The sequence below is a fragment of the Malus sylvestris genome, chromosome 10 (genome assembly GCF_916048215.2).
Source record: "Malus sylvestris chromosome 10, drMalSylv7.2, whole genome shotgun sequence".
Classification (NCBI taxonomy): Eukaryota; Viridiplantae; Streptophyta; class Magnoliopsida; order Rosales; family Rosaceae; genus Malus; species Malus sylvestris.
Genome location: NC_062269.1, coordinates 5071979 through 5097829, shown reverse-complemented (window position 1 = coordinate 5097829; position 25851 = coordinate 5071979). Strand labels below are relative to the sequence as shown.

The following is a 25851-nucleotide window of genomic DNA, read 5'->3' as shown; positions in this document are numbered from 1 at the left end:
TCGTTAAAGTTTCCATGATTTAATCGTAATAGACTTTCCAAATTCTTCAGATATGTAGAAAATTATAAGTTTGTCATTCAAAGACTATATATAATAATTATTTTCACCAACTAAGAAAAGATCTATTAATTTTTAGGGAGTTTTATATATAGAGACAAAAAATTTCACTATATTTCAAAGAACTCCACTAGTTTTTAAACATGTCAATGAGAGATAAAAACATAAAAACAACTAAAGCTCAGCCTAAAAGCATAAAAACAATGTTTTAAAATATCAATCATACTCCTAAGGCTTTAAGGCTATTAATATAACACAACCCTCACAACTCTAACAAAATTAATAGGGAAATTTTATTTGAACCCATATTTTGTATCTCAACACCCAACTTACTTTTTATATCCACATTGTATTTGATTTATCTATCATTATCTATTTACACCCAACATTATTTCCGAAACCGCCTTTACTTATCAAAACTCAACTCAATCAAACTTCTTTTTACACCCAACTCAATATACTTAAAAATAAAAAATAAAACCCTAAACAGTCCATCATCTCCATGGAGCAAATCCCCTTCTCTCTCTCTTTAAAAAAATCCTTCCATCTCCCATGGTTGTCATTCTGCACCCCCATCTAGTCCTCTGTAGTCATCCAAACCTCTTCCTCTTCCTTTTATTCATCATTTGACATCTCTAAATTTCTAGAGCACTAACTAGCTTAATAATCGGTGTGGATGCAAATTTCTTCCTCCTTGTTCCTGGACAAAATTGCACCTACAAAACAAACAACACCTTAGGTCAAGGCCAAGAGCGTCACACGCCCATGATGAATTGGGGGGAGTGGGGCGCTTTGGCCGAAGAACCTCCAATGCCAAAGTTAGAATTTGAGGGAAAAGTGTTTGGAGAATTTAGAGAATTTAGCAAGAGTGTAGAACTTAGGTTTTTAGAGAAAATGGGGTGGTATATATAGGGCATGGCCGGTCCCCTTTGGAGAGATGGTGACCAGCCCTTTGTGGCATTTTTGGGTGTAATTTGTAGTTAATTAGCCAATTAATAGATTAATTAGGTAATAAATCAATTAATTGGCTAATTAATATAATTTTGAAAGGAATGTTTTGGGGGTTTACCTTGTGGAGAGGATTTGATGAGGATGGATGAAATATGTTTTGAATTATTACCTATTTTGGGCACTTTTGACTTGGTTGAGGGTTGATTGCCCACTACTCGCGTGTAAGAATCCGGGTATGCCTTGAGGGTAATTTTGTCCCTTTAACCCAAAAATTCATGTGTCACCTTGTGATTATTTTTGGCTCCACAATCGGTATGAGCTTCTGGTTAGAGTGTTTAATGAGTTTGGTATGTTTCAATTAAATGAGAATCTTCTAGCCTCTATATTCCTATCTATGGTAGAAAAATGGGTATGTCCATGATAACTTTTTGTCGAAACCATGAGAATCTTATAGCTATGCAGTTTTTATTGTGGAGCAAAACTTCGGGAATTGATCTAACATGGATGTGTAATTGAGTTTATGCATTCTAATGATTAAACTGATAAATATTTCAACCATATATGAATTTGATATCGTAGTATCTTTTAGCCTCTATATGCCACAAAAGTTGCGGAAAAAAAATTCACAATACATAGAACTGTGGTTAAAAAGTATATTGCATTTGCACGTTTTATAGGTGAACTCATAGGTAAGCAGTTTTATTGTTGACCAAAATTTCGGGAATTGATCTAACTTGAATGTATCATTGAACTTATGCGCTTTAATGATTAAATTCATAAATATCTCGACCACATATGAATTTAATAACATATTGTCTTTTAGCCTCTATATTGGTATTTGTGGCAAAAAAATGGGTACCTCCATGAGAAAATTTTGTAGATCGATGGATATTTTCAATCTAGATATTTATTAGATACCAAAAATTATAAGCCTATTCGTGAAAGTCTAAGTCAATGCCACATACAGTATTTGTTATGACATATTTAGGGAACTGTTATTAGCACTCCAAAAATCTCATTCTACTCTTTGCACAAGCGTATTTTTCTTTCTAATTATAAAAAGTTTGGAGTGCCAAATGAAATTTTTGAAGTGCTAATAACAATTTTCTGTATTTATACATTTTATTTTAGTTTGGAAGTCAGACTTCCTTTTTTTTTCTTTTTTTATCAAGTTGGGAGTATCATTGACTGTGACCCTGTGCAACTAGTTGTTGATTCGTTTTGAATAATCAACATTATTTCTTACAATGTCTTGGGCGTATGAATAACAGAAAGAAAACGGTCATGATACAAGCTTAATAGTAGTAATACTAATTAGTAAACAACCTGTGCATGATGTTTGCTTATAACCAAGTGGCATGAAGGGACAAATGTGTAGGTTTCATGCATGACTTAGAATAGTATTAGTAAATGCATGATGTGCATGATGTTTGTTTATAACCAAGCATGACTTAGAATAGTATTAGTAAATGCATGATGTTTGCTTATAACCAAGTGGCATGAAGGGACATATATATCCAAGTGGCATGAAGGGACAAATGTGTAGGTTTCATGCATGACTTAGAATAGTATTAGTAAATGCATGAAGGGACATGCATATCCAAGCTCTTTCCTTTTTCTTGTCACGAATCAAATCCATTGCGGCTTGCTTTTCGACTTTGATTACAACTTCAAGTTGGGCAAGGTGGGGATACATGTGAACTCGATCAATACCCTCCGGAGAATTGTAGGCCCTTGTCAAGCAAAGAATTGTAGTCGTTTGGGTATTTTTATAATTTACACTCTAAAGAAAAAAAAGGTCAATGATGTCATCTATTAACTTTTGTCTCTCCTTAAAATGTTAAAAACATGTTGTCTTAATTAAAAAATTAAATATTAAAGTATCCTCTATGTGTAATTTTTCCTTATTTTTATCACAAATTTTTTGATACAATCATATATATTTAAAGAAGAATGTTACCACATTTACGAAAAAGGGACAGTGGTCCAAATAGCTGTATAGTGAGCTGTATTGACTAAATTAACTTATTTCTTTGTTTTTATGTAAAAATAATAATAATAAGCAACATAGTAATATTAAAAAATTGAAATGTTCCGGTTCCACAACTTAATTGCATGAAAAACTGCAAAAAAAGAGTAAATATAGCGTCAAATAGAATAATATTTAGATACTCACTAGTTAGTACTTTATATACTCACATTTTGGATGTGGTCCAATAATATTATAAGGCGTGTTTAATAACTTTTATTGTTTAAAAAAAAATAGTGCATATGTTATTTAATTTTTCTTGGACTTTTAAAAACAAAAAACATATGACATATTTTGATTGAGCCAAATTAAAAAGTGAATATATATGGTACTAACTAGTGAGTACTAAAGTATTATCCCATCAATATACGTAAACTTTTGTAGGTGACCAATCCATGTACAAATTTTCATGTTTATCTATAACTTCACTATCATTGAGATAATTATAAAAAATGGAAAATACATTTGTTCTTTAACTTGATGTACTACAACTTCTATAAATTGACCAAGTGAATGCTTTCAGATGTGTTTTAAGTAGAAGCAAAAGCAGAATAAAAATTATGTGGTCTGGAAAGAGAGATAGTGCTGGAATCGTGCAAATTTTATCATTACTACTACTATACTTCTTCTCATTTGATTGTACTGCATCGAACCAGTATCATTGGGTGGTATGTACATGCTTTCTTCAACTTCAAGTGCATTCGTGCATGCCTATCTTTTATTTTTATTATTTTTTTGAGTTTTTCTTCAAGTTACTCTGTATATTTTGGATTTGCAGGTGAAAGAAGCTACGTATACAAGGCTGTGTAGCTCTAAGAAAATATTAACAGTAAATGGAAAATTTCCTGGACCAGTTTTACGAGCTCACAAAGGTGATACAGTTTATGTTAATGTCCACAACGAAGGCAGCCACAACATCACAATTCACTGGTAATATATAATTAACATGCAATATGTGACTTCCTATGTAATTTAACTAATTAATTAGTTTAAATTAAGTCTGTATATGGCTCAGTAAACAAATTGGAGCAAGAAGTTGTAAAATAAAATGCAATTTTTGCTCGCAGGCATGGAGTAAGGCAACCAAGGAATCCGTGGTCAGATGGCCCTGAATACATCACGCAATGTCCAATTCAACCTGGGGATAATTTCACACAAAAGATTATATTTTCAGAAGAGGAGGGAACCATCTGGTGGCATGCACACAGTGACTGGTCAAGAGCCACAGTTCATGGAGCAATCATTGTCTATCCAAAACGAGGAGCTAGCTATCCATTTCCTAAACCTGATCACGAAGAAGTGCCAATAATATTAGGTGCTTTTCTTAAGCAAACTAAATTACGGCAAATAATTATATAACGGAACCCCAGTCGATTGGGCTGTGTAATACATATTGGCCTCTCCAACTCATAGTTTACATGGTATCAAAGCCATTGTTTAAACGAGGAGCTACATATATATCAATTCCCGATCACCAAAAATAAGGACAATAACCCTAAACTCACCGGCTTACATATGTGGAAAAAGAAATAAATTTGAGCACAAGCAATCCTAAATTTACTGAGTAATTAAGTATAAATATAGGCATACGTATACTTAATAATGGAGTCTCTTGAACAAACAGCTTAAACTTGTTGAAAACGCAGGCCAGTGGTGGAAGAGCGATGTAATGGCAGTGTTGGAAGAATTCGTTAGAAACGGAGGAGAACCCAATGTTTCCGATGCTCACACCATAAATGGACAGCCCGGAGACCTCTATCCTTGCTCAGGTCCAGGTATATACAACTATTTTGCATCTCTCCGCAGCATGCTATTTTGAGTCAAGTCTTGCACGTGACCTACTTTCACTTTGTGGATGTGAACAACTATTAATTAAAGGCTACTTCGAGTAATTTAGACTTTTTCAAATTTCTTCAATCCACTTCTTTAATTTTGCAGATACATTCAAACTCTTTGTTGATCAAAACAAGACCCATCTGCTCAGACTTGTAAACGCGGCAATGAATAGCATTCTCTTCTTCTCAGTTGCTCAACATAACCTCACAGTGGTGGGAGTAGACGGGAGCTACACAAAGCCGGTGGCAAGAGATTATGTCACAATATCCCCAGGACAAACCATGGATGCCTTGTTGCTCACGAACCAACAAGTTGGTCAATATTACATGGCTGCTAGGGCTTACTCAAGCAGTCCTTCTATTGCCTTTGACAACACCACAACCACAGCAATATTACGATACAGTGGTAACTCCACTCCGTTTTCAACTCCAGTATTCCCTTACCTTCCGTACTACAACGACACAAATTCGGCCTTCAATTTCCTTGATAGCCTTAGAAGCCTTGCTAATAAAGACCACCCAATTGATGTCCCGTTAAACATCACCAGAAGAATACTCACCACAATTTCAGTCAACACATTGCCATGCCCCAACAATTCATGTGCTCCAAATGGCACCCGCCTATCCGCTAGCATGAACAATATAAGCTTTGTAACCCCCACAACAGTAGACATCCTAGAAGCCTACTACTATCACATTCATGGGGTCTACAAAATGGGGTTCCCAAATTCTCCACCGCTGGTGTTTAATTTTACCGGTGAAACCCTACCATTCCTAGTACAGATACCAAAGAAAGCGACAAAGGTGAAAGTTATTAAATACGGAGCAAATGTGGAAATTGTTTTTCAAGGGACGATTGTGACTGCACCGATAGATCATCCAATGCATTTGCACGGCTATAGCTTCTTTATAGTAGGACGAGGGCCAGGGAACTTCGACGAAAATCAGGACCCATTAAATTACAATCTCGTTGATCCTCCTATGAGGAACACTGCCACTGTGCCCATAAGTGGTTGGACTGCCATCAGATTCAAAGCCGACAATCCGGGTAAGTATTCCTAAAGTCAGTCATTAAATGATTAATCTTAATAAAATTAATTATCAGAGACTAATATTGCCAAATTGATGCTAACGTGCCAAATTTGGGCACAACTATATGGTAATTGTAGGGGAATGTGTGTTGTTATCTCTCCTACATTGTGCCTTTATTTATAGTAATATAAGGAAAGAGGATATTCCTTCATTCCCAAATAGGAAAGGATAACTAGAATAAAATCTAATATAGGATTTACACAATCACACTTAAACTAGGAATGTTTACAACACTCCCCCTTGAGTGTGTAAATACTCAAGGTAGATTTAGCATCATGCAAAAGTTGAGGAAGTCGACTCATTGGCACCGATTCTAAGGAATAACGCTTATTCTCAATAAGATAGGAACTTGCATAAGTAGTAAGTCTCACTAAAAAAACCCTAAGGCTATGGCAAAAACCCGAGGAGGGACAAAATCCATAGTCTAAGGAAAAATGGTGAGAAATGCAAAAGTCAAATAAACGTTTACGGGACGTCATCGGGGATATGACCAACCCAAAGTAAGTGTCTTGTTAAAACCTAGTTAGGTAGCAAAAACCCAGTGGGAAAAATGCTCCTAATCGTTAGGAAAAATAGTACATTAAGATCAAGCAAGTATCTACTCCCTCTGAGTTTGACATAATTCCAAAGAGAAATAGCAAAGTTACAACTCAGAAAGTTTACACATACCAATTCCATGAACAAGCTTCTGAAACGTCGTCTTCGGCAGTGATTTGGTGAAGAGGTCGGCCAGATTGTCTTGTGAACGGATTTGCTTGACCTCAATCTTCTGATGCTCTTGTTGCTGATGTGAAAAGAAAAACTTCAACGCAATGTGCTTGGTGTTGTCTCATTTGATGTAACCCTTCTTGAGCTGTTCGATGCAAGCTGCGTTGTCTTCAAAGATCGTCATCGAGACATCAACGGCGGGATGAAGATCACAGGAGCTTCGAATATGGCCCACTACTGCTCTCAACCAAAAGCATTCCTGAGTTGCTTCATGTAAGGCAAGAATTTCAACATGGTTAGACGAAGTGGCAACTAAGGTCTGTTTAGTTGACCTCCAAGAGATTGCAGTGCCTCCAACGATAGAGATATAACTCGTTTGAAAGCGCGCCATGTGCGGATCAGATAAGTATCATGCGTTGGCATAACCAACAAGGTGAGAATCAACTTGAAGAGCATAGGGTGCGGCACCATTCGAGGATTTGTAGGGATAGAACAAGCCCAAATTCGTAGTACCTTTAAGGTAACGAAAGATGTCTTTCACGCTAGTCCAGTGTCAGCGTATAGGTGCATTACTGTATCTTGCCAAAAGATTAACATCAAAGAAGATGTCGGGTCTAGTGCATTGAGCTAAGTACAATAAAGCGCCTATCATACTTAGATAAGGAACTTCAGACTCCAAAATCTCTTCATCATCCTCCTTCGGACGAAAGGGATCTTGTTTTGCATCTAGCGAACGAACGAACGACCATAGGAGTACTCGAAGACTTCGCTTTATCCTCATTAAAGTGGCGCAACATTTTTTGGGTGTAGTTCAATTGATTTAATAGAATTCCATCTGAACAATGCTCTATCTCGAGACTGAGACAGTATCGAGTCTTACCTAGATCTTTCATCTCAAATTCCGACTTCAGGTGTGCAACAGTTCTCGCGAGCTCTTCAGGAGTTCCAATAAGATTCATGTCATCGACATATACTACAACAATCGCAAATCTGGAATGTGACTTCTTAATGAACACACAAGGGTATCGTTTGTTGTTCACATATCCCTAACTACTCAAATACTCACTTAGACGGTTATACCACATTCTTCCGGATTGTTTCAAACCGTAGAATGAACGCCTCAGCCGAATTGAGAGTGTGTTCCGGGGTTTGGAAATATTTGAACCAATCAATGTAAGTCATTCGGGAACTTTCATATAGATTTCCGTATCAAGATCCAGATAGAGATACATGGTTACTACGTCTATCAGCTGCATATCCAATTTTTCGGAAACTACCAAACTGATAAGGTAGCGAAAAGTAATTACATCCATAACGGGTGAATAGGTTTCATCATAGTCAATCCCGGGGCGTTGTGAGAAGCCTTGTGCAACAAGACGAGCTTTGTAACTCACAATTTCGTTCTTCTCATTACACTTCCGAACGAAAACCCCCTTGTAGCCAACGGGCTTCCCATGTTGAAGAGTAGGAGCTACAAGTCCAAACACCTTACGTTTCACAAGCGAATCGAGTTTGACTTGGATTACTTGTATCCAGTTTGACCAATTAGTTCTACGTTGACATTCATCAACGGAACGCGGTTCAATGTCATCGCTCAACATGATCTCAGTAGCTTCTGTAAATGCTAATGCATCGTCGACAATCATCTCATTTCTACGCCACACATCATCCAAGCTAGCATAATAAACCAAAATTTCACGGTTCTTCAGGACCTTACCTTATGTCGTGGTTTTCCTCTTCCGAAAGTGTGAATCCTTTGAACCAAGGGGTCTGCCACGCTTTTGTGTAGGGGCAGATGATTGGCTAGCCACTAATGTACGTGGATCACCAAGATTGGCGTCTCGGGCTTCCAAAAGGGCAGTCTGTCGTACATTTGGTACATCCATCTTTGCAGGCGTATTCACAGTTGGAATATGTAATCTTGTCACGCGCGCTAGATTGGTGAAAGCATCTGGCATGCTCTAAGCTATGCTCTGGAGATCTAATATGCACTGCACTTCAGTTTCAGACTGAGCAGTGCGAGGATCTAAATGAGACAAAGTGGGAGTCGTCCACAATACTTCGCGTCTTTCTTCAAAAATGTTGACATTTTTATCTCCCCCTAACGACGAGAAGACTGTCTCATAGAAGTGACAATCCGCGAAACGAACAGTAAACAGATCACCTGTTAAAGGTTCTAAGTAACGAATAATGGAAGGAGAATCATCTTCGACATAGATTCTTATCCTTCGTTGAGGCCCCATTTTTGTACGTAAGGGTGGTGAGATCGGCACATATATCACACAAATAAAAACATGCAGATGCAATATGTTGGGTTCGTATCCGGTAACCAACTGAAGGGCACTAAATGGTTGTGTCACAACAAGTCTCAGGCGGACCAACTTTGCTGCGTGCAATATTGCATGACCCTAAGCAGCAATCGGGAGCTTAGTACGTAGACCAACGATCGAGCAATCATTTGTAAGCGCTTAATGAAAGCCTCTGCCAGGCCTTTATGGGTGTGAACATAGGGTACATGATGTTCAACTTCAACCCCAACCGACATGCAATAGTCATCAAAAGTTTTAGATGTGAATTCTCCAGCATTATCCAATCGAATAGATTTGATCGGATAATCAGGGTGGTGAGCCCTGAGCTTGATAACCTAAGCCAACAGTTTGGAGAATGCAGCAGTCCTTGTGGACAACAAACACACGTGTGGCCAACGTGTAGAAGTGTCAACCAAAACCATAAAGTATATAATTGGTCCGCAAGAAGGGTGAATAGGTCCACAAATGTCCCCCTGAATCCGTTGTAGAAAAATGGAAGGATTCGAATGAATCTTGTCATAAGAAGGCTTAGTAATAAGTTTTCCCATCGAACATGTTTGACATGTGATTCCTTGGATCGAACCTAAACTTTAGGTTAGTGGATGCCCATGTGAAGATTTAAGGATACGACGTATCGCTATTCGTCCAGGATGTCCCAAACGATCATGCCAAAGTGTAATTTGGTGCGCGATCCCAATAGTAGGGCGGGCCACATAGTGGTATTCAATGGGGCGTATGGTCGTAGTAAACAAACCACTTGGGATACGTTTCAGCTTCTCTAAAATACGCTTCTGGCCTTATTCGTAGGAAGTTATGCACAGAAATTCAACTTTGTTTTCTACGTGGGTTTCAGCGTGGTAATTGTTATCTCTAACATCCTTGAAACTTAACAACGTTCTTCCGGAACGTGGAGAATAGAGTGCCTCAGAAATGGTCAAGATTGTACCATTAGACAACATTATACAGCCTTAACGTACTCTTCTATCAGGTTGGATGGGCCTAAGAGGGTTGTCAGAGGTGCATTCTTAGGTATGAAGTTAGTAAAATAGATGCGTTCATGCAAAATTGTGTGCGTGGTTACACTATCTGCCAGACAACTAACTTTCCTACTAGTCATACCTAAAATGAAGAATTAATTTGAATCGGTCACATGCATAAAAGTTTATTATAAAAACAAATATCAATTCAAAATATTTTCATTTATTCAAGGATTAAAACTTAATATCCAAAACAAATCACCAACTAATAATCCAAACAGAAAGGAAAATTGTTCAAAAATCAACCAAAAACGAAAGAGGGGTTAGGCCACTAGGTGGAATTCAGCCCCAATTGTCTTATTTCAACTAAAAATAAGTCTATGTCTAAGATTCTAATCTTCCCTAAGGGTGGTATCCGCCTGAAAATCAGAAACCTCCATCTTTATAGTTTCCGGTTCGTCCACTTGCATGAAGTTTGATTCAAACTTCTTACGACGAGAATGATATTCATCTACAACCTTCATGGGAGCTCGGCAAACACGGGACCAATGGTCATTTGAACCACAGCGATAGCACATGTCCGCATCCATGGTTTCAAGTGCTTTGCCTTTATTCTTGAAGTTTGGGGCCTTGAGAGCGAGGTTTGGGCACTTCTAGGCTTTGTTTCCTCCCTTGGATGGGCCTTGACTCTATTAACCTTGGTGGGATGGCTTCTGGCCGCCCCTACCACTCCCTCTTTGGCGTTTTGGGCATTGGTGATTGCTATAATGTGTTTCAGGCATAGCAGTCGCCCCAGTAAGTCGAGCTTGATGATTCTTCATCAACAGATGGTTCTACTTTTCAGCGATAAGTAAAACAGAGATCAAATCCAATAACTTAGTGAACTTTTGAGCTCTATATTGTTGCTGCAAGACAATATTAGAAGCAGAGAAGGTCGAATAGGTATTCTCCAAGAGATCTTCTTCAGTCAAAGTTTCATTGCAAAACTTGAGAAGTGATCGGATTCAATAAACTTCAGAATTATATTCATTCACAGACTTAAAGTCTTGGAAGTGCAAATGTTGTCAGTCGTGTCTTACTTCAGGCAAAAATATGTCCTTTTGGTGATCAAAACGATCAGCTAAAGCAACACATAGTGCATGTGGATCCTCCTCAGCAAGATATTCAATTTGCAGAGTGTCATGAATATGTCTTCGAATGAAGATCATAGCAGTAGCTTTTCCAGCTTCACCAACAGGCTCGTCTATTGCTTCTTCAATGGCAGGACACAAGTTCTTTGCAATGAGGTGGAGCTTCACATCTTGGACCCACTTGAGGTAGTTCCTTCCAGAGACCTCTAAAGTAGTGAAATCGAGTTTGTTCAAATTCGACATGTTCCTATCACAAAATAGATGGACAAGATGTGGTTAATGTAATGGAGAAAAATCAATCCATTCACATAGGAGTAGAACATACAGGTTCTAATAGACACGATTTGGTTTAATTTTGCATGAAAAACTTCGGGTTTTTATGGGTGATGTGTTTAAATGAAAAACTTCAGGTTTTCAAACAAGGCATGTTTATAAGAAACTTCAGGTTTCAAAATAATTTTGAACTTCAGGTTCATATATTCTTACAAGCAAACACAAATATATATGCAACAAGAATATGCGAAAAATATAATTTTAGGTTTATAATTATAATTGAATTTATTTGGTCTTCAGGCCAAGTTAAAGTGTGGGTGAAAAAATATAAAACCCATTGGGCCTAAAATAATTAGGCAAATAAAATTCGGGGCCCAAAAAGAATACATAAGCATGGGTGCCGAGGGGTCCAAGCCCAATCTGGGCTGGAAATAAGTCGGGCCGAGACAGGGCAATAAGCCCGTATGCATAGGGTTAGGCTGCAGACGTAGGCCCAGGTGGCAGAGGCCCAAAGAAGGCCTCAATCGTTTGAATCACGATGCAGCGAAAGCACAGCAGCTGCACGGGCTGGGTTCCGCTGCAGCGCTAGGCACGGGAGAACACCAAAGCCCATTTGGATTGGTGTGATGCAACGCTGGGCCGAAAAATGAGTGGGTCGAACTGGGGTTGCAGTGGCGAGCCCAAAAGAAAAAAAACTTTATGTTTTTCAGCCTGAGTCAAGGCCAGGCCCAAAAAATTTGGGGTCAGGCTTGATCCAAGAAATCCTAGCGAGGCTAGGTGATTCCACTGGAGAAGGTGATTGGTGCCGCCACTACAGGTGGCCAAATCTTGGACGGGAAGACTCGGGGGTACCCTTTCGGGGTGTTTTCAACTATGATTACAACTTGGAGATATTAAAATCTCAATCGTTTCAATCAAACCCTAGAAAAATTGAATCAGAATTTCAAAAAAAAATTCTGACAAGATTCCAGCGAATCTCAGTCTAATTTTTTTTACGTGGGACGACTTCTGGTCGTCAGCGACATGAACCAAAGGTTCAAGGCAATGGCTACAGGCCATGCCATGGTCGAGGACACCATGAAAGGTGTCAGGTTTTGAGACTCGGAGCTTCTGTCTCCGTGGGTTTTCTGGGGAGAAAGAGAGTTGCAGGCTCTCGGCTTGGCTTGGGGAAACCCATCTGCAGGATGGTGGTCACGGGTTCGAAAGAACCCTAGGTTCCCAATTTTTTTTTTAATTCATATATAATTCAATTATATGCATATTCAAAACAATAATATGTTAATTGAATTCAATTTGATGCATATACAAATATATTTGATGCAATTCATAACCACTATCAAATTCAAAAAATTCAACAATTATGATTACGAGGCATACACAATTTATGTAGAATCTAAAATTCGTAAAACGTGAAGTTGGGTCATGTATCATGGTGAATGTTCATGCTATCAAGGTTGCAAAAATATCGAGTTAAAAACCGTTGTTTTGAAAGAACCTGATTGCATGATGATATGGATGAACTGGTTTGATGCAGAAAAATTCTCTAGCGTCAGATTCCTAAGCGCAGAAGTAAAAATGTGTTGATAACGTGTTGTAGCCTATTTTATCTGACAATATTTAGGGTGGTCGACGGCAAGGAGAAGAAGAGAGAGAGATGTGTTTGTAGAATTGTAGGGGAATGTGTGTTGTTATCCCTTCTACATTGTGCATTTATTTATAGTAATATAAAGAGAAAGGATATTCCTTCATCCCCAAGGAATACAAGATACAATAGAAAAGGATAACTAGAATCAAATCTAATCCAGGATTTATACAATCACACTTAAACTAGGAATGTTTACAACATGGTGACATTTTTTTGTATATGTGTGATTTTTTTTGGAAGAGGATCCTCTCCTGAGCATTGTATGGGGATCCTCATGACCAGATCATCTGGACCGTTCAAATTTAATCCAACGGTTGCAATTATTATAACTTTTAGAGAGTCCCCCTGTTTGGAGCCATTGGATTAAATTTGAACTGTCCAGATGGTCTGGTCATGAGGATCCCCATACAATGCTCAGGAGAGGATCCTCTTCCATATTTTTTCACATTCTCACACGTTCCTACACTTGTGACGAACTTTTATGTCTAACACGTCAACAACAAACATAAGTGACGAGAATGTGGCCGCATGCTTTTTTTTTCTTCTCCTAATCTCATCGACAACTAGTTAACATTTGTTTAATATATGGGATTGATAAATTTTTCATCCTAATTTTCAATCTTTCTTTTCTGAAAAAAAAAAAATGCAGGAGTGTGGTTAATGCATTGCCATTTGGAGCGTCACTTAACCTGGGGAATGAACACCGTTCTCATTGTAAAGAACGGAAAACATGAGGAAAAGTTGCTGCCGCCGCCACCCAGAATGCCACCTTGTTAAATTTGATATAAGTTCTATAAATTATTCACTATATGATCCCAAAAAATTAAAATAAAAAAAGGGAAACAAACACAAACGAAAAAACAAAGAACGTGTATGTGGGCATGATCTAGGCCTGGCAAACAGGTCGTGTCAATCGTATTCGTGTCGTTTTCATGTAACACCTGTTATCTTAATGGGTCGTGTCGTGTCACATCTGTTATCTTAACGGGTCCTTAACAGGTCGGGTCACTTTACCCGACCCGTTATGACCCATTATGACCCGTTAAGAAAAATATATTTTTTTTCTTAAATTTACACATACCACACATTGTCACATAAATATTAGTTCAAAACATTAAAACACATTTGTTGCTTAAGTACTACATCTACACTCGAAAATAAGAGCCTCATAAAAAATACATCCATACACTACTAATCTATTACAAATATTAAATGTGCAAGGATATGCAAAATGAAAGTGTTTTTGTTTTCAAGGTTGTGAAGCCTTTCTCAAAAGTTTAAACATTGCCAATAGAACTCAAAGCTTAATGAAAGTGACCCACTAGTGTGTTTATTCGTACTTTCATTAAGTATAACATAAGATTTTGAGGTATTCACTAGTGTAAATATTTTAAATTGAAGATCGAATTCAATCATTGTATTCATATAGGGTCAAGGAGTGTAGTTGTAAAAAATCATCAAAATCGGAGTTAAAATAACCGTTAAATTATGATTTTTCGTTTATAACCGTCGAAAAGTTGTGTCCCGTTACTTAATCTTTAAATGTTTTTTTTTTGCAATTTTTGGCGTATGCGATCTCGAAGCATATACAAACAAGTATGACGGTTAGATCGTTGAAACTAGTTTCGTAGAATGCGTATCGCATCAAAACAATAGATTCACTAACACTTAAAAGTTTATTCTTACTTTAATTAAGTATAACATAAGATTTTGTGGTATCCACTAGTGTAAATATTTTAAATTGAAGATCGTATTCATTCATTGTATTCATATAGGGTCAAGGAGTGTAGCTGTAAAAAATCATCAAAATCGGAGTTAAAATAACCGTTAAATCGTGATTTTTCGTTTATAACCGTTTAAAAATTTTGTCTTGTTCCTTGATCTCTGAATGTTTGTTTTTTGCAATTTTTGGCATATGCAATCTCGAAGTATATACAAACATGTTTGACGGTTGGATCGTTGAAACTAGTTTCGTAGAATGCGTATCCCATCAAAACAATAGATTCACTAACACTTAAGAGTTTATTCATACTTTCATCAAGTATAACATAAGATTTTGTGGTATCCACTAGTGTAAATATTTTAAATTGAAGATCGAATTCATTCATTGTATTTATATAGGGTCAAGGAGTGTAGCTGTAAAAAATCATCAAAATCGGAGTTAAAATAACCGTTAAATTGTGATTTTTCGTTTATAACCGTCGAAAAGTTTTGTCCCGTTACTTGATCTCTGAATGTTTGTTTTTTGCAATTTTTGGCATATGCAATCTCGAAGCATATACGAACAAGTTTGACGGTTGGATCGTTGAAACTAGTTTCGCAAAATGCGTATCTCATCAAAACAATAGATTCACTAACACTTGAGAGTTTATTCATATTTTCGCTAAGTATAACATAAGATTTTGCGGTATCCACTAGTGTAAATATTTTAAATTAAAGATCGAATTCATTCATTGTATTCATATAGGGTCAAGGAGTGTAGCTGTAAAAAAGTTTCAAAATCGGAGTTAAAATAACCGTTAAATCGTGATTTTTTGTTTATAACCGTCAAAAAGTTTTGTCCTGTTACTTGATCTCTGAATGTTTTTTTTTTGCAATTTTTGGCGTATGCGATCTCGAAGTATATACAAACATGTTTGACGGTTGGATCGTTGAAACTAGTTTCGTAGAATGCATATCCCATCAAAACAATAGATTCACTAACACTTAAGAGTTTATTCATACTTTCATCAAGTATAACATAAAGATTTTGTGGTATCCACTAGTGTAAATATTTTAAATTGAAGATCGAATTCATTCATTGTATTTATATAGGGTCAAGGAGTGTAACTGTAAAAAATCATCAAAATCGGAGTCAAAATAACCGTTAAATCGTAATTTTTCGTTTATAACCGTCGAAAAGTTTTGTCCCGTTACTTGATCTCTGAATTTTATTTTTTTTGCAATTTTTGGCGTATGCGATCTCAAAGCATATACAAACAATTTTGACGGTTGGATTGTTGAAACTAGTTTCGCAAAATGCGTATCTCATCAAAACAATAGATTCACTAACACTTAAGAGTTTATTTATATTTTCATTAAGTATAACATAAGATTTTGTGGTATCCACTAGTGTAAATATTTTAAATTGAAGATCTAATTCATTCATTGTATTCATATAGGGTCAAGGAGTGTAGCTGTAAAAAATTATCAAAATTGAAGTTATAATAACCGTTAAATTGTGGTTTTTCGTTTATAACTGTCGAAAAGTTTTGTCTCGTTACTTGATCTCTGAATGTTTGTTTTTTGCAATTTTTGGCGTATGTGATCTCGAATTATATAAAAACATGTTTGACGGTTAGATCGTTGAAATTAGTTTCGTAGAACGTATCCCATCAAAACAATAGATTCACTAACATTTAAGAGTTTATTCATACTTTCATCATGTATAACATAAGATTTTGTGGTATCCACTAGTGTAAATATTTTAAATTGAAGATCGAATTCATTCATTGTATTCATATAGGGCCAAGGAGTGTAGCTGTAAAAAATCATCAAAATCGGAGTTAAAATAACCGTTAAATCGTGATTTTTCGTTTATAATTGTCGGAAAGTTTTGTTTCGTTACTTGATCTGTGAATGTTTTTTTTTTGTTATTTTTTGCTGATGCGATCTCGAAGCATATACAAACAAGTATGACGGTTGGATCGTTGAAATTAGTTTCGTATAATTCGTATCCCATGAATTTCAATGGTGTGTGTGTATATATATATATATATTTATTAAGTAGATTTAAATCTATTTATTTTGTATGTATAATTATTATAGTTTTTAGGGGTATAAAATTTAATATATATATATATATATATATATATATAAATATAACTATTATAGTTAATATTTTGGGGGTATAATTATTATAGTATATATAATTATTATAATTATTATAGTTAATATATATATATATATATAATTATTATAGTTTTTAGGGGTATAAAATTGTTAAATTAATATCTATAATCATTATAGTATTTTTTTAGGGTTATAAAATTATTAAATTAATATTCTGCTTATCGTGTATCGTGTTACCCACGTGTATACCCGAACCAACCTGTTATCTTAACATGTGCTTATCGGGTTACCCGATAACGACCCGTTTCGTTATCGTGTCGACCCGAACACCTGTTAATTTCGTGTCGTGTCGTGTCGGGTTATCGGGTCGTGTCAGGAATTGCCAGGCCTAGTGTGATCCCTGACCTCCAAAATCATGTAGAGATAAGAAACAAAAATAAAAGGTATTAAAAACTGTAATAAATTTATTGCGTTAATAATGATTATTTCTTTTATATTGTTAGTTTTTGTTGGATTATATTATGGATCAAAAAAATTGGGACAAGTAAGGTTTTACCTTTTTTGAGATAATTTTGTTTGTGGGGATCGGATTAGGACCTAAACTCTAGATACAATAGATAAATAAGTAACTTGGGCCCAATTGTGCGGGCTCGCGCTAGCACTCCCATAATTTTGTCGATGGAACATCAATGTTCAATTTGTTGGGTAAGTTATGATATACTCAGTTGGATCCTTATTAAGAACATATGCAAGTTGATCTTACAACTTCATGAATGACAAAAAAAAAATAATCCAGCTTCTAATTTGACCTTGATGAAATATCTATCAAGCATCAACTTCAACATGTTTATTCTGATCACATTGAACTGAAGTGTGTGCAACCACGACTTTATTATCATAATAAAATTTCATGGGACTTCCAAGTCTAAAATCCAACACAGATAACAAATTACAAATCCACAATAATCATAAATACCAAGTGGCATACCCTGTAACTTAGACTTAACACTTGGTCTTACTACAATATTATGTTTCTTGTTTCACTAGGTACAAATTGCATAAACAAATATGAAATAACCTGAAGTAGGACGTCTATCAATGAATGAGTCTACGTACCCAATCTACATCTATGTATCCAATGACATTTAAATGTCCATGTCTTGGACTTAGAAACATAAGCACTAGGTTAGTGCAGACCTCATATATTTTAGTATGTGATTGACGACCTTATAGTAAATACTAGTAGCACGCATGTAGTTGTTGAAAACACTCAGTATTGTACATAAATATCATGGAAGATCTTCTCCGTCCCCGGAGGATTCTTCAATCTTGGCCATTCAAAAGAAAATATCTTTAATCTTAGCCGTTCAAAAAAAAATTTTGAACGGTCAAGAAAATGTTTGACACCATCGGAATAGGAAGTTGCAATGGCAGCAGCGGCCATCGTATCCTTTGCATCAAGGCCCCAACAATGTGTTGACGGTGGGAGGGGTTAAGAGGGGGGCGGAGGTGGAGGAGACAATGGCATCGTCAGGATCAATGGCTTCGCAGTCCTATTCGAGGCAAGGTTGCGATCGTCGCTTCACAGACCTGTTCTAGGAAGAAGAAGCTGTGATGGCTTCACAACTGTGCCGGAGGCAAGGCTTGCAGCCAATTTTCAAGATTCGGAGGATCCAGATGTAAGGGATCCGAAGAGTATCCTTTCCCTGCCTCATGAGGAATAAGTATATATTAATCTTCTCAAAAGCGTTGTTGTTATTTGGTACCTAATCTTCTTGCTCACACAATTTTTTTATCCATCTCAATCAGAGTATTGTGGATGCAAAGTTTGTATGGTTGGATTGATGAAACCACACATACAAAATAAGAAGCATTAGTAGCCTAATTGATGAACTCTTAGAGAAAATGGGGGAGGGTGTCCGAAAAATGGTCTTCGATGCCCAAGCTAGAAATAGTTGAAAGAAACTATATCATCATAGAGAATTATAATTAGTAAGTAAAGATTACCTATTTCTTTGTTTAACCTGGCTATTTATAGGAGAGATTTTTGCAGGCAACTAGGAAGTAAGCTCACATGCCATACTAGGTAGGCCTCTATGTTTTGCTAGTGTGGTGCATACCACACCCCGCTGGCATCTACAGGAAGTACCTAATGGTAGGCCTCTAGCATGTTGATGCGCCAGAGTGCACGACACGATTTTGAAGAGTTAACCTCTGCTACATTGAGATAGGAAAGGCATAATGGCAGGAATGGGGATATCATAAGCCCAAAGGACGTATTGATTGCATATGAACCCAAAGGCTCATGACCTATACAACAGCCATAAGCTTTGCCCTTTAGAGCAAGTCCACCGGGGACTTTTAGGCCGGCACCCAGCACCCAACCTAAGCTGGTCTCTAGGCGCGTGCGAAACATGCACACGTGGCCACGCGCCCCAACAAGAAAACGTGAGGGTGGCAGCCAACGTAGGCACACTTAGGGATTTAATAGGGAGGCCACATGTTTGTTTCTGAGCTGTTGGATTTCCAACAGCTAGTTTTCTGGACCGTTGGATTTCCAACGGTAAAAAAAGTTTGAATTTGACATCCAACGGCTAGTGACGTGGCTTGATCTGGACCGTCTGATCTAGAGATCAATGGTCCACGTTTATTTTTATTTTTTTAAAAAGGCACAACAGTCAGAATTATGACCGTTGGCCACGTGTCAACGTATAGGCTGTTGGATTTGAATCTTTTTTCATATCCAACGACCCAGATTAATTAACTAAATTAAAATTAATAAACGAGAAATGTGGAGTAAAATTACAAAAGCGTTTTGCGATGTACATGGAAAAGACACCAGAAGTAGTCAAGGTCTTCAAGGTCGTTGCAAAAAACTCACGCATCCTTTACTTGTTGGAAAAACGCTATCTCTCATACTTCGGGTAATCTGCGTAGTGGTACAAGTATAGCAGATTAGGTCACAATATTTTTATTTATTTATATGTATTCCACCCGCATCAATATTTTAATTTATTTATTTGTGTTACACCCGCATTTTATAATATTGTCTTATCCCACATTTATAGACACTACAAGCACAAGCATTTTACAATGCGAAGAACCATAACAAATCATTCAACAAATGGGAATGTTGGCAAATTGTCAAAGATTGTCCCAAATACAGAATTGTGGCAACCAGTCCATAAGGTGTCATGCACGACATGTGTCTACACAGTTCGTTAAAAGCAGACACGGTCGAACAGGAAGAAGACACGACCGCATATAAAGAATACACATTTGAAGAAGTGTCGGAAGGGATGCCCGAAGAAGTGACGAAGACCTAGGCGACTCGTTAGTCCTTAAGGCCTCAAGGTAAGAAGGCGGCAAAGAAAAAAGGGAGTTCTTCCAAAAATGACTACATAAAATATATGGACGAACCTGCGCGCCAAGGTGAACTGAACATGGCGCGGGAAGCGGCTAGAGATGAGGAAAAAGTTGCTGCTATGGCAACAATATTAGCAGCTACTGAGAGACGTGATGCAGCGGCTAAGAGACAAAGAGAAATAGTTAATCGAGAAAACGAGATGATTAGAGAAGCATTTAATTGAGAAAACGAGATGCTTAGAGATGAAAGGATGGCTCAAGCAGATCGTGACACTATGAACAAGCCTCTAGTAGGATTGTCTCCGAATTCAAAATATTTTTGGACATCGGAAAAAAGAGATATGGTACGAAGGAGGTGTGCAAAAGACGTGGAAACAAGTCGAGGGGGTTTTAGCTACACAGATCCTAGCACCACACATCCTAGCTCCACAGACTTTGTATAATTTTGTATTTATTTTTAGTACTTTATTTAATTTCGTCTTAATTTTTAGTACTTTATGTAATTTCATCTTTATTTAATCCTATCCGAAATTAAAACTATTTTTTATTTATTATTTTATAAACAATTTAATAATAATTTAAATGGGTTTGGTGCCAGCGCTTTTTGTAAGGGTAAAGATCGTTTGTGACAGCGCATTTTTTAGAGGTGGATATGCATTTGACCTATTACTGTTCATTATGATCTATCACTGTTCACTGAGTGGATTAAATGAGCTGGGTGCTGATGTATTTTTTTAGAGGTGAACTTGCTCTTATGGTCGGATATGGTCTGCTATTGTAATGTAAACGCATTTTGTATCAAGCTTCTTACATTTAAGTCAAATTACAAAATGACAATTCGACGTACCACCTAGTTGGCCGACGTGACATGCAGGTAGATTTGATTTAGTTTAGGCCTAAAATGTTGTCAGTTCCTTCCTAGCTAGGAAGATGTTATTGTTTCTAGAAAATAAAAAAAAAGCCTTTCTTAATTTAAAACAAATATATGCAAAGAGTGTTAGATAAGTAGCTGAGTTTTAAAATCTCTGAGTGTTGGTCCCTGTAGTTGTTATAATGTGGAGTAATGATCATTTTGACTAATGAACTTCCATCTAAAATTAAAGGGTTTAAGGAGACCAAAAAAAAAAAAAGTAGAATTCCTTAGTTAAAAAACCTTTACTCCACCTCCAATTTTCTCTGACTTGTTCTTAAAAATTATTGTAGCCCGGCTAAGTAGGCTTTTGTAATCGAATCACAAAAACACACGCTCTGACTAGATTTCAAAGAGTACCAAAAACAAGAGGGGATGGGAAGGGTATGGGATGGGAATGGCAGACAATCCAGGTATCGGACGAACCTGGATTGTCTGCCCTCCCCCACCTCATCCCCTCATATTTATGTGATCATGGTTAAATCACGTCAACATTTTATATTCTCATTATTTTTTGTCTTATTATTTTTATAAAAAAATCAATATAAGATGTTGACGTGGCTTAACCGTGATTACAGAAATAGGAGGGGATGAGAAGGGTATGGGATGGGGAGGGCAGACAATCCAAGTACCGGACTTTGCTAAGTAGATATGTAAAGGTGATCATGCATGCTGTGTTTCTGTTTGACCTTCACTCACAATCTGCGCCACGGCCATTTTATTTTACATTTAATTCATTTACCATACATTTCAACATTAATGTTCCAATACGACGAGTTCATGAGGCTCTGAGCCAATGAGGATCTTATTACTCACTACAAGAACGCCCCAGCTAAAAGATAAGATGAAAAACACATACCAGATGAGTCTCGGTTAATATGCGATATCAATGGATTCAAAACCCTTGGCAATTGATGCCTTGACAGCATCGAGTACGATCTGTGTCTTCCGACTAAGGGTTGGCCACTTCTTCTCAGGTTTTGCACCATTTTTAATAGCCCCTACCAAACGAGCAAACTCTCTTACCATGAGGACCTCCTGCGGAAGATCTGTGGTCACAATGTGACGACTTGGTGATGGAACCCAACAGGTGACAAATTCATCAAATCCACTTTGTGAAGCTGCAGAAAAAGCGGCTTCTTTCTCTTCATGAGGGATAACAAAACCATCAACATGCAGAGTTCCCTTTGTACCGACCGCAGTTATATCCATCGTCAAACTTGATAAGAAAGAGCAGTGGAAGGTTGCCACTTTCCCATCTTCCCAATGCAAAGACGCCCCACAAGATAAAATCACGCCTGCTTCATTAAGCACAGGGTCCCGCAAAGCAATTACAGTTTTTGGCAGTTCATAGTTATTGGCCCACAAAATTGCTCTTATACAGTACCACCCTGCATCCCCAAGAGCCCCATGAGCATCAAGGTCTGGCTTCACCCGGATATCATTCTTGAAAAATTCAGGATCACAAGGAAATGTAAAGACAGTGTGTATCTGTGGCACACAAAGAGAATGTTTTCAGAACAATATCCGAACCAAATTTCAAAAATACAAGTCAAGGGGGTGGCACAAACAAAATATAGTCGCCTAATCGCACATATTATCTGATCTCTGCCACTGCAATTTGAATGAATATACATGCTGCCTGTGCAGAATATATTTGTAGAATGCTCAACATTATAGTAACAACCAAAGCACCAATCCAAGTGTACAAAGTAAAACAAACAAGTTTCGTCAGTCAGGATTAATATAGTACTATAGTTTCTGGATTATATGTAATTGGGACACACAATGCACAAAACTGCTCACGCAAACGACATTAATTACAGTTATTTTATATGAAAATTGCCAAAATACTTCAAGCCTGGGAGCCTGAAGCAAATGTCAGTAGCATGTCCTATTACAAGGCTAGTATGCAGTCTTTAAATCATTGGATTTGGATTAGTAAAGCCTATACCCTAATCAATCCGAATCCAGTGTCATCGCAGTTATGTGCATGGGCTAGCCAAATAAACATTTCCCTCTTTTAAAACAAAAATACGACTAGTCCCAGCCTTACTTTTCACAATGAAGCTAATCTTTCCTTTTTTTTCTGGTTCTGAATAATTCTAATCCCATCAGCTTTCTTTGAAGTATAGGCTATAGAGGGCCTAAAAGGCTGAACAAATATCTGAAGTTAGGATGTTTGTAGATTAAAAGTAATATGTGCTGTATTCTGCTTCGTGGAAAAAGCTGGTAAAGTGGCTCATGGATAAGAAGGCTGCGAAAGTAGATGATGGCAATGTAGTTAAAGTGTTAAACTAATAAAACCTTATGCAGGTTCAACAAAAAAAGGTTATCAGTTAGATTGGCAACTATAAATAATAGATAGGTTTCGGAACAAAAATATTATGAGAGCAATGCAAAAGGCTAAAACCATGCAAGTTTACTAATCAACGAGTTTCAAAACGCGCTAAGCAGGAAAAAAAAAACATTAAAGGAATTGGCAGTATCATTACAATGCCTAATGGTCCGTGACACTACCACTCCACACAATGGAACAATGATGCATTGCATAACAAAATGCTAGTTGAAATTTGAAAACTAAATACTGACTCTTTTTTGTGGTAGTGGAATAAAGCATTCACCGTAGTCCTCAATTAAAGAGCTACTGCATATTACTGCACTCAGTTTTAATAATCAAATACTTGACCAATCTGGACAAACGCGCTGTCACTAGCACAATGTTCTTTCATAAAAGTCCGCTAAATACCCATGTGTTCAACACTTGCGGCATTGATACACAGATTATTCCAGTAACCAAAACATACTTTGTGTCGTCGCATCCGTAGTCTTCAAGGAAAACAAGTGAAAATTTGTTTTAATGGACGTCCAATTTCAACATCTGAGACGTCCAATTTCAACATCTGAGAGTTAACCTCTTTCTGTTAACGAAAACATGAGAAAAAAAGGATTTATCAAGAAAGATCATGCAAAGTAATCAAATTTCAAGAACCACTGGTCCATCAGTGCGAATACAAATCACTTGCAAATGAGACAGTCATCCAATCCCACTTAACAAATTGGGGAATCGGGTTTAAAAACCCCATTATGTGGTCCTTTAACTTATGGTGATTAATCAAGGGGACATCACATGAGTATGTTATGAATCCATAAAGCCAAAAAGGTCTAGGTGGTGACCCTTATCCTATTCTGTTGTCCAGACTCAGACCTAAAAAGCATATACTATAAGTCCTAGATAATGTCCTCGTCCATCCACGCGTGCTGCTCTCAAGTTCCCAAAAAATCCTGTATGACAACATCCTCATTTTCGGCATATATTAGTACAGGTATGGAAATTTACGAACGCAAGTCCATATATTGACATCCCCACTCTCCTTCCCAGCTACATTTCAAACAACTAAAACCCGACATATCTTCCACACCGTCAGCCCTCAAATTATCCAACAAAACAACCAATAATTTCTGGAAATGTTCCCTCTCTACCTTCTAGGAAATCCGACGGCCCGTTTTGCTTCAAAACCATCTCTCATTTTCAATATAACCTTCTTATTTCAAATCCGAAATTCTTCGACCAGGACTACAAAATTCCAAACTTTCTCGACTAGACAAAGCAGCTAATCGAAAACAGAAAACAAGGACAGAGATTTATAAAAAAACTGCAATAGCAAATGGATCTTTCTATCTTTCTAGGATCTACAATTTGATGCAGTCCAACAAGCAGAAAGGCATACCGTTCTGAGCTGACCAAAACGGTTAGCATCGGCGAGAAATTCGGACATCTTGGCAGTCCTGGGGTGGTGCATCCACATGGTACCGTCCATGATCTGCACCCCATTGGATTCGCACGCCTCAGCGATCTTGTCAAACTCCGCTACGTTGAGCGCCACGGGCTTCTCGAGCAGGATGTGCTTCTTCTTCTGGGCGGCGAGGACGGCCCACTTGATGTGGAGGCTGGTGGGGAGCGGGACATAGACGGCGTCAACGTCGGGATCGTCAAGAACGGCGTCGTAGGAGCCGTAGATCTTGGCAGTGGGAGGGAAATTGTTGGCCTTGGCGAACGCCGTAGCCTTGTCGATAGAACGGCTTCCGACGGCGTAGAGTGTTGCGTTTGGGGCTCGAGTTATGGCCCGCGACACTTTCCGGGCTATTTCGGCGCAGCCCACAATTCCGAATCGGATCGGCGTTTCGGCGGACATTTCAGCGGAGGCAGGCAGCGGCAGCGGAAGTGGATGGGTAGCGTAGGTGTCACTCTGAGCGTGGTATATTCTGCTGGTTTTGTTTCCTACTGATACTCCAGAAACTTGTTTCCTACTGAATATTAAAGATTTCATTTATTTTACACGTTTTAGGTTCAAATCTTTACGAATTTGATATTAAATTAAATTGTTTATTGTTCGGCTTATCTAAATACTCAAAATATCAATGTATTAAAAAAAACGACTTACAACATTTTAAGAGAAAATAATATTTTGGTTTACAAAAGCACTGCTTTTGCCAAAAAACATCAGTTACGCTATTCTTAAGTGTAATAATAAAGTAACTCTTCAAAGTTCACTGCTCTTTTGCGAAGGATAAGGGGTTGTGGTGCTTTTAAAAAAAATTTGCTTATTAAAAAATATAAAACACCAAATATGTTGGTATAAAAAATGCTTTTTTAAAAACTGTTGTCAATAACAGTAGAAAAATATAGAAAATCTAGAAAACCAAATATGTTTGACAATATTAATTATTATGTCAC

At 37.3% G+C, this 25851-nt stretch overlaps 2 protein-coding genes across 2 annotated transcripts; one reads left to right on the top strand and one right to left on the bottom strand.

Annotated features, from left to right (window-relative positions):
- Positions 1-3583: 3583 nt before the first annotated feature.
- On the top strand, positions 3584-14148 carry LOC126584171 (laccase-15-like). The gene is made up of 6 exons (XM_050248638.1): positions 3584-3705; positions 3816-3967; positions 4105-4352; positions 4684-4812; positions 4976-5920; positions 13656-14148. Exons 1-6 carry the CDS (start codon positions 3598-3600, stop codon positions 13781-13783), a joined length of 1710 nt encoding a protein of 569 aa, XP_050104595.1. The 5' UTR covers positions 3584-3597; the 3' UTR covers positions 13784-14148.
- Positions 14149-21790: 7642 nt separating this feature from the next.
- On the bottom strand, positions 21791-25442 carry LOC126586764 (uncharacterized oxidoreductase At4g09670). Its single transcript, XM_050251706.1, has 2 exons — positions 24845-25442; positions 21791-22604 (listed from the first exon to the last, which is right to left on the bottom strand). Exons 1-2 carry the CDS (start codon positions 25307-25309, stop codon positions 21987-21989), a joined length of 1083 nt encoding a protein of 360 aa, XP_050107663.1. The 5' UTR covers positions 25310-25442; the 3' UTR covers positions 21791-21986.
- Positions 25443-25851: the final 409 nt, after the last annotated feature.

Bases quoted from the DNA above. Each gene is read 5' to 3' on its own strand.
- LOC126584171 (XM_050248638.1), top strand. From the start codon at position 3,598: ATGTGGTCTGGAAAGAGAGATAGTGCTGGAATCGTGCAAATTTTATCA. The intron at 4,353-4,683 runs GTGCTTTTCTTA...TTGAAAACGCAG, and splicing joins AGAAGTGCCAATAATATTAG to GCCAGTGGTGGAAGAGCGAT. The intron at 4,813-4,975 runs GTATATACAACT...TTAATTTTGCAG, and splicing joins CTATCCTTGCTCAGGTCCAG to ATACATTCAAACTCTTTGTT.
- LOC126586764 (XM_050251706.1), bottom strand. From the start codon at position 25,309: ATGTCCGCCGAAACGCCGATCCGATTCGGAATTGTGGGCTGCGCCGAA. The intron at 22,605-24,844 runs GTATGCCTTTCT...TGTGTGCCACAG, and splicing joins GTTTTGGTCAGCTCAGAACG to ATACACACTGTCTTTACATT.